Source organism: Zootoca vivipara, chromosome 13 (assembly GCF_965207765.1).
Source record: "Zootoca vivipara chromosome 13, rZooViv2.hap1.1, whole genome shotgun sequence".
Taxonomy (NCBI): Eukaryota; Metazoa; Chordata; class Lepidosauria; order Squamata; family Lacertidae; genus Zootoca; species Zootoca vivipara.
In genome coordinates this window covers 49,514,833-49,528,684 of record NC_142596.1, presented here as the reverse complement: position 1 = coordinate 49,528,684, position 13,852 = coordinate 49,514,833, and the positions used below count along the sequence as shown (strand labels likewise).

The 13,852-nt window shown below is 46.4% G+C and overlaps 2 protein-coding genes across 5 annotated transcripts in view; one reads left to right on the top strand and one right to left on the bottom strand.

Moving 5' to 3' along the window:
* The window catches only part of MAFK (MAF bZIP transcription factor K), a 33,386-nt gene that overhangs the window by 9,592 nt on the left and 9,942 nt on the right, over positions 1 to 13,852 (bottom strand). The window contains exon 1 of one of the 3 annotated variants that reach the window (XM_035131456.3): positions 4,952 to 5,213. The exons of 1 other annotated variant lie outside the window; for it this stretch is intronic. In XM_035131456.3, coding sequence (XP_034987347.1) covers positions 4,952 to 5,018 — 67 coding nt within the window. In that variant the 5' untranslated portion in view covers positions 5,019 to 5,213. Of the gene's footprint in view, positions 1 to 2,801; positions 2,858 to 4,951; positions 5,214 to 13,852 lie in introns of those variants that run through there. One more of the 3 variants, XM_088657072.1, reaches the window with a different exon arrangement.
* LOC118092842 (lysosomal alpha-glucosidase) overlaps positions 5,516 to 13,852 on the top strand; it is a 47,962-nt gene continuing 39,625 nt past the window's right edge. The window contains exons 1-2 of one of the 2 annotated variants that reach the window (XM_088657068.1): positions 5,516 to 5,774; positions 13,680 to 13,788. The gene's annotated coding sequence lies outside the window, so the exon portion shown is untranslated. Of the gene's footprint in view, positions 5,775 to 13,665; positions 13,789 to 13,852 lie in introns of those variants that run through there. The other variant, XM_035131451.3, reaches the window with a different exon arrangement.

Below are 13,852 nucleotides of genomic sequence, written 5' to 3'. Positions count from 1 at the left end.
AGAAAAAGGAGAGAGAGAGGCAACACGTTTAGAGAAAGGAAACAGACCCAGAAAAGACATTCTAAATGGGACATTTCCCCCACCACATTCACATGCTGCATTTCAATTCAGAGACCGTCACATATCTTTTATATGTCAAATCTATTTAAGGCAATGCTCCTCCATTATTTTTTGAACTCTTTTCCTTGTCTTTCTAAACCTATGCTCATTTCCGGAACCACATAAGCCAGCTTTCCAACCATTGAGCCCACAAGAGAGCATACGGATATACAGCCTCCTAAGGTATGTGTGGATGGATGTGTGCCACCAAAAGACAGGGACCAATTATCCAACAGTGGTATTAGAAAAGGCATAAATCCAAGGAGACCTTATTCGAGACCTCATCCTAGAACCACTTGTGGGGAAACATAATTAGGAGAATGCTATGCTCTTCCTGGGCTTCCCAATTTGGGCCGGGGTGGATGAGCATTGTAGATGTGTCAGGCTCAGATCCTGCTGTATCAGAATCCCCTAGTTGCTCAGTCTCATTCAGGGGATCTTTAAAGGCCAGAAAGCACCTCCTGATCTGTTGTGGCTTATTGGTATGGCTGGCTTCCCTGTCACTTTTATCAACACCAGAATGAGTGGGGATGGGAATGGCACAGGCTCCATCTCTGCCTGATCCCCCCCCCCCCCGGCTGTAAGTTTAAAACCCACTGTAGTCTTGGGTCATTCCATAGCAAACATAAAGTCTCATTGATTGCACTGCCTTCTGTTAGGGGGCAATCAGTTTGGGGCTGGGGAAGCTCTTTCTCCTCTGCCACTCCTGGAACTCTGTACTTCCTCCCTCTGTTGCCCCACAGCCCCAAAGTGAAATGAAAACTGCTTCCTTAAAGAGAATAAATTAACAAAAATAGCCTTTTTACAATATAAGACACAGGATGTGAGGAGGGAGAACTGAAGCAACATCATGCCCTACCCTGCCACCAGTAGCCATTTCTGCTAGTTGGGGCACTGAGTGGAGCTACCAGAACTTCTAACTCACAAGTTGTCCTTGATTTCCTCCTCCCTCCCAATCAATTTTCCTTATGTGAGGTGCCTTTTTAGATTACTAAAAAATAAACTAAAATATTAAAAACCAATCCCTGGTTTTGTAATCTATAAATCATGCTAGGGAGCTTTTCCTCAAATGAAGAGCAGGATACAGATTATTTAAATAAATGAGATAAACAGGTCTATGATTTCAATCTCACCTGTGTTATTACAGGCAAAGACAGGGATTCCCTATTCTCAGTGATCCTATCAGATGCATACAACCAGAGCTCATTTAGACAAAGAAGCAGCACTTATTATATGTGTGTCTAAGAACTTGCATACAGACCCCTGGTTATGTAACACTGGACCTTCCTTGTTGAATAGGCGTTCTCTGTGTGTTCATGTTAGGCATGGGAGCCCAACAATGAGCACAGCTAGTTGCCAGCATTCACTAGACAGAGAAAGTATCAATAAATCAGATTGTACACATATAGGAACATAGGGAAGCTACCTTCTGTCTAGCTCAGTACTGTATTGTCTACACTGACAGGCAGCAGCTGTCCAGAGTTTCAGACAGGAGACATTCCTTGCCTTATCTGGAAATGCTGGGGACTGGACCTGGGACCTTTAGCAAGCGCTTCATCGCTGAGCTATGACCCTTCCCCATTAGGAGACCACCTTATACAGACTCAAGGCCACTGGTCCTAACGGGCAACAGCTCTCCAATGCTCCCACCTTTTCTAGTCTTGCAACCACAAATCATTTTAGGTACAGTGCCAGGGATGGAACCTGAGTTCATCTGCCTGCCTGAAAAAGATGTGCTCTGCCACTAAGGATTGTGGAATAACAAACCAGACCACCCGATAGTACCGAACACAACAGCGGCTTAATCCACACTCAGTAAGAAATCAGAGTGGCAAGATGGGAGAAGATGAGAAAGCAGCCTGTTAGACATCATTTCTGTCCAGGATTTTCATGTAATTACCAAGTTATTGAGGTAGGTAAGAGCTCCTCCACCCCTACCTCCCATCTCCCACACCACTGCGTCCACAGGCCTACAAAGACTTTAGACCCAAATTTTATCAATTTGCTTATCCTGGATTCCAGCATTTCATGATGCCAATCTGACCCCCCCCCCAGTTTAAGTGAGGGGGTTTCTAAATTTGGAACAGTTCCTTATCGGTTTGTCTGGGCTCCGTTTGTTCCGTAAAGCTAACATTTTCTTCCCCAATCTCAACAGCTCTAGCCAATTGCTATTTTCTCTGTACAGTTTTTGAAAAACCATGCAATAGTATCTTGGAAATCTGCACAAATTTATTACAATCACAGAATCAGGGTTAGCAGATAGCAGAAACAGGGAATATGTTTTTCCCCCAATTTAAAAAACAACACACACACACACACAAACTTTCACTTAAGATACCCCACCACCCCACACGAAGGTCACCTAAAAGCTAAGGGATGATAACCTCTGGCCTTAGTCCCCAGAAGATTTCAACAGTGCACCTAGAAAAGTGAACAAACCACCACCTGTAAGCCTCCCAAATCTCAAGGCAGACAAACAACCACACAGGAAAAAAATCACAAGACGACAAGACAAGGATGATGGAACAGGTTGCAAAAGAGAAAGAGAAAAATGCAATGTTCTCCTCACTTTGTGGGGTTCTCTCGCCCTAAGGCTGAGGAAGGGGGTGCCCTTCTGATCTTCCCTGCTGCGTGGAAATGTGACACACAGCAGCGACGCCTCCTCCCCACTCACCCTGAGGACGGCTGCCCTTCACTCTCACCTCAGGTACACTTTGCAAACTACACCCCTTCAATCAGCGCAGGAGAGGCAGTCTGCCTGTCTAGACCTCGGCAGCAGAGCCTCCACCTGCATCGCGCAGCACAGATGGATGACACAGTTGGAGCGCCTGTAGGAGAAGGAGGAGAGGGCAATGCAGCTGTGACATCACAGCAGCTTCCTTCTCCCCTGCCAGCCTGGGCCGTGGGAGCGGAGGGTCTGGACACCCAGGGCTGTCACGCCTAGCAAGCAGAGGTGGCTTTTGGAAGCTGCAGCGCCGGGCATAAGGAACCTTAGAAGACAGCCTGGACCGAGTTCTCCCTTCTCCCCTACAAGCTCCCGCCGCCTCCCGGAGAAGGTAAACTTGTCTCCATCCACCTCTACATCGTGTCACACGTTCTAATCATTCATTTTTTTTTTAAAAAAAGGATACTCAGCCAAAGCATCCCAAGCATGATTCCCTTCCGATAGTTGCCATGGTGACCTTGGGAAAGTAGCCAACCCCGAGACGGTAACCATGGAAACAAGAGAAGCCCAAAAGCAAATCATGACTTGGGGTCATCTCTGTGCAAAGACGCTGGGAGGACAAAGGGAGAGTCAACAAACTCAATTCGTTTTAGGACACTCTTCCCCCCCACTTAGAGAAAGTGAAAGGGGGAAGTCCAGCAAGCTGAATGGAGGAATTTGAGCAGGGGAGGGGCGTGGAGAGCCGGTCTGGCTCAGCCACAAATGCTTCTCCCTTCACTTGTGGTGATCAACACAGTTCAGCGTCATGTGACATGCGCGCAAAATTGAAAACGAGAGAAGGGATTGCTGCTGTGGAAATGAAAACATTCCCTTTCAGGGGCCCTCCACTTCTTGGGGACATAGCTGATTTGCACCAAGTCAGATCGCTGTGTCCGTCTAGCTCTGCACTGTTGGCCCTGACTGGCAGCTGCTCTCCAGGGTTTCAGCAGGGGTCTCTGCCAGCCCTGCCTGGAGATGCCAGGAAGGGAACATGCAAAGCAGGTGCTCAGCGGCGATGGCCTAGCCTCTCTCCTCCAGAAACTCCCACTGAAGGAACTACGGCCATGCTTCTTTAAAGAAACAGATGTGGAATAGTGTGATACAGAGGTTCCCAAAATGGTCCACTGACCACCAGTGATCCGTAAGCTTTATTCAGCTGATCCGCTGCATGTCTGCAAAAATGCAGTTTAAAATCGCACGTCACCTAGCACAGCGCATTACAATTACTACAGCAGGCAGAAAAATCATTAAGTGGTCCACCAAAACCCTCAGCAATTTCCAAGGAGTCCATACAGGGAAAAAGTTTGGAAGTTGCTGGTGTAATACAATAAAGAAAAGTACCTCTGAGTAGATACAGAGTGCCTTCCCCTCATTGCAAAGCAACCACACCTTGCGGTTAAAACAGGGAGGCATCGCTTGAGTCTGGACACCTGTTAGAAATCAAGCACAGCTCCCAGTAATCCTGGGTAGCACTGTGAGAATGCAGCCCAAATATTTTAAAACTCTGAAAGTCTGTAGGTGATTACAGAGGCTCTTCCACGTCGCTGGTCAACTCTGTGCTGATACGTTGAATGTGACTGTATTTGCCAATCCCTGTAAGAACTGGAAAGACGAACAGGACTGACGAAACTAGTAGGCGATGATACAGATCCAGCACTTAAGGTAGCCAAGGTGTGGGAGGCAAATGAGGACGGAATGAAGAAGATGCAAGCAAAGGAAAGGACTCAACGGCTGAGGAATTGTGGGATATATTTTAGGAAGTGGAGGGAACTGTTATTTCTACAGCAACATCAGTATACGGTAACTCAAGCACCGAGTGGAGTAGCAGTGTCCTAAGCTTGATGTGAGCCAGGGCTGCCAAGGTACCTAGAATCCATTTCTTCTTGGAATGAGAAGTGGGGGCCTAACAATAGTGGGTACTGAAGGGCAAGAGAATTGGAGGATCCCACACACAGGGAGGTTGCAAGGGGGTTCCAGGCCTCAGGATCTCCCGGAGAGAAAAGCAGGCGGCTTTGGAGGGCAGCTGAGAGCAGTTAAAAGCCAGAGGAGCGAAAATCACAGGCAAGCCACATAACGGGAAATGAGAAAAGGTGGGGCGAGGCGGTAGAGAGCTTTGCAGAGAGCTGGAAAGGAGCCCAGCAGCGTTACCTTGGATTTGCAGAGCCCTTCCCAAGCCCTTGCTCATTCCTGTGCAGCTCTCCTCTCCCGCCCTCATGTTTGGACTTTGCCGTGCACCATGGAAGCCTCCTTGCTGCTGCCCCAGGCACCTCCCGTGTGGAAGGCAGGTTGCGCATCCGCAGGGTCTCTCTCTCCCCCACCAAACGTTTTTCGGTGAGAAAGTCAAGTCAAGGAAGCAGAGCGGGGATGTGACGGGAACAAAACAAGCTCAGTTCCCTTCCCTGTGTATGTACACATACACACACAGCATGCCTTAGGCCATGCATCCCTTTGGTGCCATAGCTATGCAATGAGTCACCAGCTGTTTACAGAGTGGGAGAAAGCTCACATTCCCACAGAACCAGAAACACTTCCTCCTCCTCCTCCTCCTCCCTGACTCCCCACCCCAACCCCTATAAGGAGAGGCACACACTGGAGTCTTCCTGTACTTGGCAGGGCTCTACCAGAAAAGGGAAGCAGAAAAAAAAGTGAGAGGGAGGGAGGGAGGGAGGGAGAGAAGGCCACATCCCACTAGCAGACACAAAAAGGCTTTTGATCCTGGACCTGGAAATATTCAAAGCACTTCTCCCCTCCCTTCTGCCAGCTGATGGGAAGGCTGGCCCGAAGCATGCTGAGAGATGGGAGGAAGGCGCAGGACTGGGGAAGTCCAAAGGCTGAGAGTTGCTGCTTTTCCATCTGCCCACCCAACCAGTTGCTATTTTTGAGAACGCCCATCGACTTACTCCCACCTTCAGGTCACCTGCTGCATCTTTATGTCTCCTGCTTTTGCTGCTGCACCAGAATATCATCTTTGGTATGTATGTACCGGATGGATTGCATGAGGCAGCAGTGGGGATGCTTATCTATCTATCTATCTATCTATCTATCTATCTATCTATCTATCTATCTATCTATCTATCTATCTATCTATGAATGATCTCTCTATCTATCATCTATCCATCATCTCTCTAACTTTATTAACTTCTGGGGGAGATGGGAATCTCAGACCTATCTCTGCCAATTGCATTATACTAAATCTCTCCAAACTGCCTATTTTCATCTCCCCACACTGTCATCCACACTATGGAAAAATCCTGACTAGCTGTAGCCCCCAAATACTGGCTTCCGGCCCTTAGTACCCACTAAGGAAACATCTAATGATCATCACTGACCACCTAGAGCACAACAGCAAACTGTTATTAATTTTGATAGTCCTTAATATGTGAAATTATTCTACATTACTTATTATGTTCTCAGAACGTCCTCCATGAAGCTTAAGCCAAGAGACAGCAACTTATCACAGGTGATTCAGGACACTTAACGGCTGTGTGGGAATTTGAACCCGGCCCCCCCACATCCATGCTCAATGCTACGAATTTCCACTTAGCAAGTGTAACTATTGCAAGTCATTACAGTCATGATTGACCATGAAAACCAAGAGTAGCCAACCAAATGTGACAGCATGCTGAGAGATTTATAACTGCTGTCAAAAGTAAATGGTCAAAACAAATACAGCATTGCAAGTCTGTAAACATCCGGGATACTGTACTTCCCCTAATCCCACTGTCTTGCTCCTCAACCTGATCAAAAGCCGTGATCAGGGATGAAAAAAAAAAGAGCTGTGCATTTCTCTCTGCTGCTCTCAACAACAACCAGGGACGTGCTCCTGGCCACCATATTGACAGACATGTTTGAGGAACATAGAATGGTTACTAAAAGCACACCAGAACAGCAAAGCATGCTGAAATATTTACCTGCAGTGGGTAATTTATTTTTTTTAAAGCTGCAGGCAAGCAGTATTGCAGAAATGCTTCCAGAGCTATGGGACTGGAGAACAGAAGATAAGCACAACTCCGGCTTCTGCTATCAGGCCAGGGAACCCAGGGCCACTGGGAGGCTTCCTTCCAGAAAGAATACCCTGCCTGAGTAGACATGCCGTTCCACCCACTGCTTGCCGCAGGGAGCACAGAAGCAAGCAAGGCCCACTCTGGAGTCTGGTCCCTTCCACTGGCTGAAGGACCAAGAGGCACCCATTGCTATTCAGGCAACACCACCAACAAAAGAACAACCTGGCCGCAGGTAGATTTAAGTGCCCTCCAAGAGCTCACTTTGAAAAATTCCTCTCCCTCCAATCCCCTTCCTTGGTGCTTCCTGCTTTTAGTCTGGCGGCTAGATGGCAGGCCTCTCTCTCTATCTCTCATTGAGTTGAGCCACTTTGGGAGACAGCAATTATCAAAAAAGCGGGATAAGAAATATAGTAAATAAATGAGATAATGCTGGATAACTCCAGGGCAGCTGGGCAAGAAGGAGGCTGGAAAAATTAAAATGTGCTGCGGTGCTTCAAAGAGGCTCATTCCAGCACATGAAAAGCTGGTGCTGCTTATAAGCACCAATAAATCATTTTGGCCATCCAGTTCTCTCTCTTAGCGGAAGCCAGCTTTTTATCAACAAGTCAACCTGCATGTGTGGTCTGAATGAGACTGCTGGAGCCACGAACGCCAACTGTTCTCATCTCCAGTGCAATTATTGCTTCAGCCTGCACGGGTAACTCACTCAAGATTGCCAAGGTACATTCCCTTGATTGTGAAAAAACTCCTTTAGGCTGCCTTCATTTATTTATTTTATTGCGTTTATTACATTTATATACCACCTTTATATCCCAAGGATCTCAAGGTGACATACATAGTTCTCCTCCCCATTTCATCCTCACAACAACCCTGTGAGGTAGGTTAGGGTAAAAAGATGGTGACTGGCCCAAGGTGAGCTTCATGGCTTAGTGGGAATTCAAACCCTTCTCTCCCAGGTCCTAGTCCAACATTCTAACCATTACACCACAGTGGCTCATCTCAGCTTCTGGTGCTCCTTAGGCTTAAACAGGAAATTGCTCCCCGTTCTATCAATCTGTACTTAAAACAGGTTCCCAAGATTCTGCCAGGGGTAGCCAACTTTTTTTATTTAATCTGACACCAGGATGCAGTCAGAGAAATTTATTAAATTATTATTATCAAAATAATACGAACATGAGTTTGACCAAACTGCGGGAGGCAGTGCAAGACAGGAGTGCCTGGCGTGCTATGGTCCATGGGGTCACGAAGAGTCGGACACGACTAAACGACTAAACAACAACAATCAAAATAATGTATATACCATCTTTCATTTTGAGAAGAAAAATCAAGGCAGTTTGAAAACAAGTAAAAGTCAACAGCAAAATAACAAGTACAATACGCATTATAAAAAATATAGCTACCCATAATCAAAATACACAGTATAAAATTTCATCGACAACATTAAAAATGCATAATTAAAATGTATAATGAACAAGCCCATTGAATGGCATAACTGTTACAACATCAATTAGAACAGGTAAACTCCTCATTTTTCAAAGGTGACAGCGTTCCTATTCAGCCTATTGGTCCTCATCCATCCAACACTACACCCAAGGACTGGTACAGCTTCTGCACAGCCTCTCCTGACTCAGAGGTAATAGAAAAAAGTCCTGATGATTACTCCAAATGGCTTCATACAGATGTTAAAATAGCACTTTGCGGCACCCCACAGCTAAGCTGCCAGGATGCAGACACATTCTGGCTGCCAATCTGGCTACTGGGCCAAGTTTAAGGTGTTCATACCAAGACAAAATTCCCTATACAGCTCAGAAACCCGGTTACTTCAGAGACCACCTTATCCCTTGTAACTTAGCTTCCAAGCTGCAAAGTTCGGCTAATAATTGTATTTACAATTGACATCCATTTGCTAAAATGGATCCCCCCCCCAATGAAAATAACACACAGAAAATTTCCCACCCCACAACAGTGACCACATCACTGCCATTTTCAGGAAGCTAAATCAGGTTGCCCAGCAGTGCCAAATATCACTCTCCTGTGGCAAGAGTACAGCATGCACAACAAGATCAGGAGCACAAACTTCTCTCACTGTTGTAAGGTTGACAAATTCAGCTTCTCTGGGTTCAGAATTTGGATTGCCTGGGGAAAAAAATGTTACACATTGAGGGTGATAGACCATTCATCATCTGGCATCACATACAGAGATTGGATTGGATGAAGGGAACGCTGTGGATGTAGCCTATCTTGATTTCAGCAAGGCCTTTGACAAGGTGCCCCATGATATTCTTGTAAAGAAGCTGGTAAAATGTGGGCTAGACAATGCTACCATTCAGTGGATTTGTAACTGGCTTACTGACCGAACCCAAAGGGTGCTCATCAATGGCTCCTCCTCATCCTGGAGAGTAGTGACTAGTGGGGTGCTACAGGGTTCTGTCTTGGGCCCAGTCTTATTCAACATCTTTATCAATGACTTGGATGATGGGCTTGAGGGCATCCTGAGCAAGTTTGCAGACGACACCAAATTGGGAGCGGTGGCTAATACCCCAGAGGACAGGATCACACTTCAAAATGATCTTAACAGATTAGACAGCTGGGCCAAAGCAAACAAGATGAATTTTAACAAGGAGAAATGTAAGGTACTACACTTGGGCAAAAAAAATGAAAGGCACAAATACAGGATGGTTGACACCTGGCTTGAGAGCAGTACATGTGAAAAGGACCTAGGAGTCTTGGTAGACCACAGACTTGACATGAGTCAGCAGTGTGATGCAGCAGCTAAAAAAGGCAATGCAATTCTGGGCTGCATCAATAGGAGTATAGCATCTAGATCTAGGGAAGTAATAGTACCGCTGTATTCTGCTCTGGTCAGACCTCACCTGGAGTACTGTGTCCAGTTCTTGGCACCACAGTTCAAGAAGGATACTGACAAGCTGGAACGTGTCCAGAAGAGGGCAACCAAAATGGTCAAAGGCCTGGAAACGATGCCTTATGAGGAACGGCTTAGGGAGCTGGGTATGTTTAGCCTGGAGAAGAGAAGGTTAAGGGGTGATATGATAGCCATGTTCAAATATATGAAAGGATGTCATATGGAGGAGGGAGAAAGATTGTTTTCTGCTGCTCCAGAGAAGCGGACACGGAGCAATGGATTCAAACTTCAAGAAAGAAGATTCCACCTAAACATTAGGAAGAACTTCCTGACAGTAAGAGCTGTTCGGCAGTGGAATTTGCTACCAAGGAGTGTGGTGGAGTCTCCTTCTTTGGAGGTCTTTAAGCAGAGGCTTGACAGCCATATGTCAAGAATGCTTTGATGGTGTTTCCTGCTTGGCAGGGGGTTGGACTGGATGGCCCTTGTGGTCTCTTCCAACTCTATGATTCTATGATTCTATGGATGAGTGTCGTTTGGCAGATGATGGTGTTTCGCTGCCTTGGCCAGTATGAGCAGACAAATGCTAAGCATTTCTTCTTACCCTGATTTCATTTTTTTCTCCCACTGAATCTCCAAGGGAGGATACCTTACTCCATTAATACAAATATATTTCTGTATTGTAGTATATTTTATTTATGGATTTATTTTCATTTATTATTACATTTATATCCCACATTTTCTCCAAAGAGCTCAAGGTGGCACAAGCACTTCTTCCCCTCTTCCATTTTTATCCTCACAACAACCCTGTGAGATGAGAGTGAGTGGCCCAAAGTTACCCAGAGATCTTCATGGCCAAGTGGGGGTTGAAACCCTGGTCTCCTAAGTCATAGCCCAGCACTCTAACCACTACACCACAATGGCTCTTTGCCATCAATCTCCACTTTGTCCTTAAATGCAGAACTATACCTGCCCCCCCCCAAAAAAGTATTGTTCTCTTGCCACCTTCAAACCTAAGCCCTCAACTGAAACAAATAGACCCACTGCGTTTAACTAATATTCTGCTTAGGTTGCAATCTTTTACTGAAGCCAATGGGACTTACTTCTGTGTAGACAAAAGATCACGATTTAGTCATTATTCTCTATTGTATCATTACAATAAGGAAGCAAGAAATGGAGATTCTGACTAAACATCAGGAAGAACTTTCTGACGGTAACAGCCGTTTGACAGTAGAACGGACTCCCTTGGGAGACAGTGGACTCTCCTTCCTTGGAGGCTTTTAAGCAGAGGTTGGATAGCTATCTGTTATGGACGCTTTAGCTGAGGTTCCTGCCTTGCAGAGGGTTGGACTAGATGACCCTTGAGATTCTTTCTAACCCCACACTTTATGATTCTATGGAAACATAAGATAGTTATCCCTAAGGTATTTTTATTTTACTTTTTGTAAAATATCCCAAATTTAAGTATTTTTCTTTAAATGAACACATTAACCAAAGCCCAACAAAAGGAATCACGGGGACCAGTAAATGCTGAGCATGGAGCGTTGCCTGCAGGGAGATGCTTCCACTCTATCCTTCACAATTTTTTTCTTCTGCTCCATCAATCCTCACTCATACACAGTCAGCACATTACCCACAACAACATAGCAAGGGTGGACATTGGCAATTATGAGAATCATACAGACGGTGAGCATATGCAAAGCATTTGCCCTGAACTGGTGGTGGTGGTGGGAAGGAGAAAAAAAAAAGGGAAACAGGTGAGTCACAGTGTTTACATAGCAGGGAGAATTCACCCAGCTGGCCAGGTTCCTGTTTCCTTAGTGATCAGAACCAGCAGTGAAAAGCGGGCAGGAGCCACCAGGCTGAGAGAGGCTTCTGCCAAGACACGGCTCTCTGGGAGAAGGCTGGACAGGGATCAGAGAGTCTTCCGTGGTCTGGGAAACAGATGCTGCAGATAGTCTTTGGTTACAAAGGAAGCAAATGCAGAGGGAGAGGCATGTCTGTGTATTGGACAACACAGACTGGCAAAGATCTATGGAAGAGACCTATCAATGGATAGGGATAATGGCAGTGTAATCCACCTGAATATATGAAGCTGCCTTAGACCAGGTCAGGCCATTGATTCGTCAAGCCCACTATTCTCCACACCGGCCTTTGCAAAGCAGGTGCACTTTAGTTATTTTGGACTACAGGTCCCATCATCCTTCATCATTCAGTACATTGGCTGAAGCAGGTGGATCAAAATATCTGGAGGGAGCCAGATTGAGGAAGGCTGGTCTACTCCAGCTGACAGTGGCCGTCCAGCATAGGTATTTCCCATCATCTGCTACTAGAGGTCCTTTTAGTGGGAGATGCCATTAATCAGGGACCTTTTGCATTCAAAGTACATGTTCTGCTTTTTCAAAAAGGTTGTAGCCCTCATTCACCTGTTTTGTACAGGCGTCTCCAAAATTGAAGCCCAGGTCCTTGCACACTCAAAGCAAAAATCATGCTCCTAAAACTCAACACTTAAGTATTAGCACTTAAGAGTGTATTCTAGAGAACCCTGGGGATCCTCAGAAGCTTGTCAGGCATACCTCAGATCAATAATGGTGGACTGATTATGCTCACCGCAACGCATCTTCTTCTGCAATGCTCAATGGCAGGGGAGCATCAAGTGTGGTGTGTTATGAAAGAGCACCCACCGCTCACGCAGGGTAGGGGTTGAGCCCAACCACAAGTCCATGTAAGCCAAGTTTTTGGAACACTGTGACATCCCCAGAATGTGCTATACCATTATTTGGCTCCTTGGTAGATGATCAGATGTGAAAAGAGAATCCAGTGGGAAAAGGGCCTAAGGCAGGGGTTGGCAACCTAAGGCCCATGGGCCACAAGCGGCCCATGGGGGTCGTTTATCCGGCCCATTGACCCCCGCTGCCTGCTTGGTCAGCTCCCGTGCACCACACTAAACCGGCGCGGGGACCGCCTTCCGCGATGCTGGGCAGCTTCCCATTGGCTGCAGGAAACTCCTGCAGCCAATGGTAAGCTGTGCATGCCTCCTCCGCGCTGGAAGGAGCGTTTGTGCATGTGCGCACGCGCTCCGTCTCAACATGGAGTCTGCGGGACCATGAACCGGCCCAAAATCTTTGCCGACCTCTGGTCTAAGGGAACCTTTCTGAAGGGGAGTTTGTCAATCATACTTTCAAGAGGTGCAGACTGATGAGTCTGAATCAGTTCACCCACCACCTAACTCTCTTGGGGGTCCCCACTGGAAAAGGCAGAGGGAATACTGTGGCTACCACATGCGGCTCCAATCCAGAGCACTGCCGCTTTAAAGCCCTTGCAACCTCACTTAACGTAGATGCTTGACCACCAAAGAGTTCAGCTGCCTTTCCCCAGGAGCTCTCCAGACACTGAACAACTGCTGCTCCAGGTTTGATGGTCAGAACCTTGCAGGCTCAAAGCTCAACCAGAACAGGAGAGTGAGTTCAGGTGGCACTAGACAACAGTTATCACTACTGAAAATCTCACTAGCATGAAATACAACACACTAAGAATTCATTTGAAGATGCTGCAAATATCATCAGCATGTGCTGCCACACAGCACTAATAATGCAGTTTCCTAGGCCTTAATCTTTTATACCGGTAGCTTACATAAAGTGGAGGCAGCAGCTGCTGTTTCTTCCACCACCCTGAAACTCTCAACACAGCCAAAGCTGCAAAACTGAAAATAATGCAATCTCTAGAACCGTTGCTCTTATGAAATACTGCTGCTGCCGAGACCCTTTCTAAGTTAATTGTCTGAAGCCACTCTAAACCATTTCACAAAGCCCAGTTCAGCTCTTTACTTTTCTGATGCAATCCGTTCCAAAACAATTTTATCTGTGACAAAGTCCAGATTTCAGCAGCCCCCTTTCCCCACTTGCTCATTTGGTCTCTCTGTAGGTACAAAACAGGGTTAATTATCCCTTGCCTACAGCTCTGCTGATACTGTGCGCTGCTATTGGGTAACACGGGTGTCCATCATGTTTAGGAAGTGACTGCAAGAAGGAAGGTTTCGCTGCATTACAGCTTGTACACGGAAGGAAGAAAACACAGCAAGCAGGCCAGCAAGTTGCGGGTTTTGCCGGTGAAGCAGCAAGGTAAATGAATTAAATACTAAACCACATCAGGCTGACTGGGCTAGTGGTTCAAACAGGGCGCAGT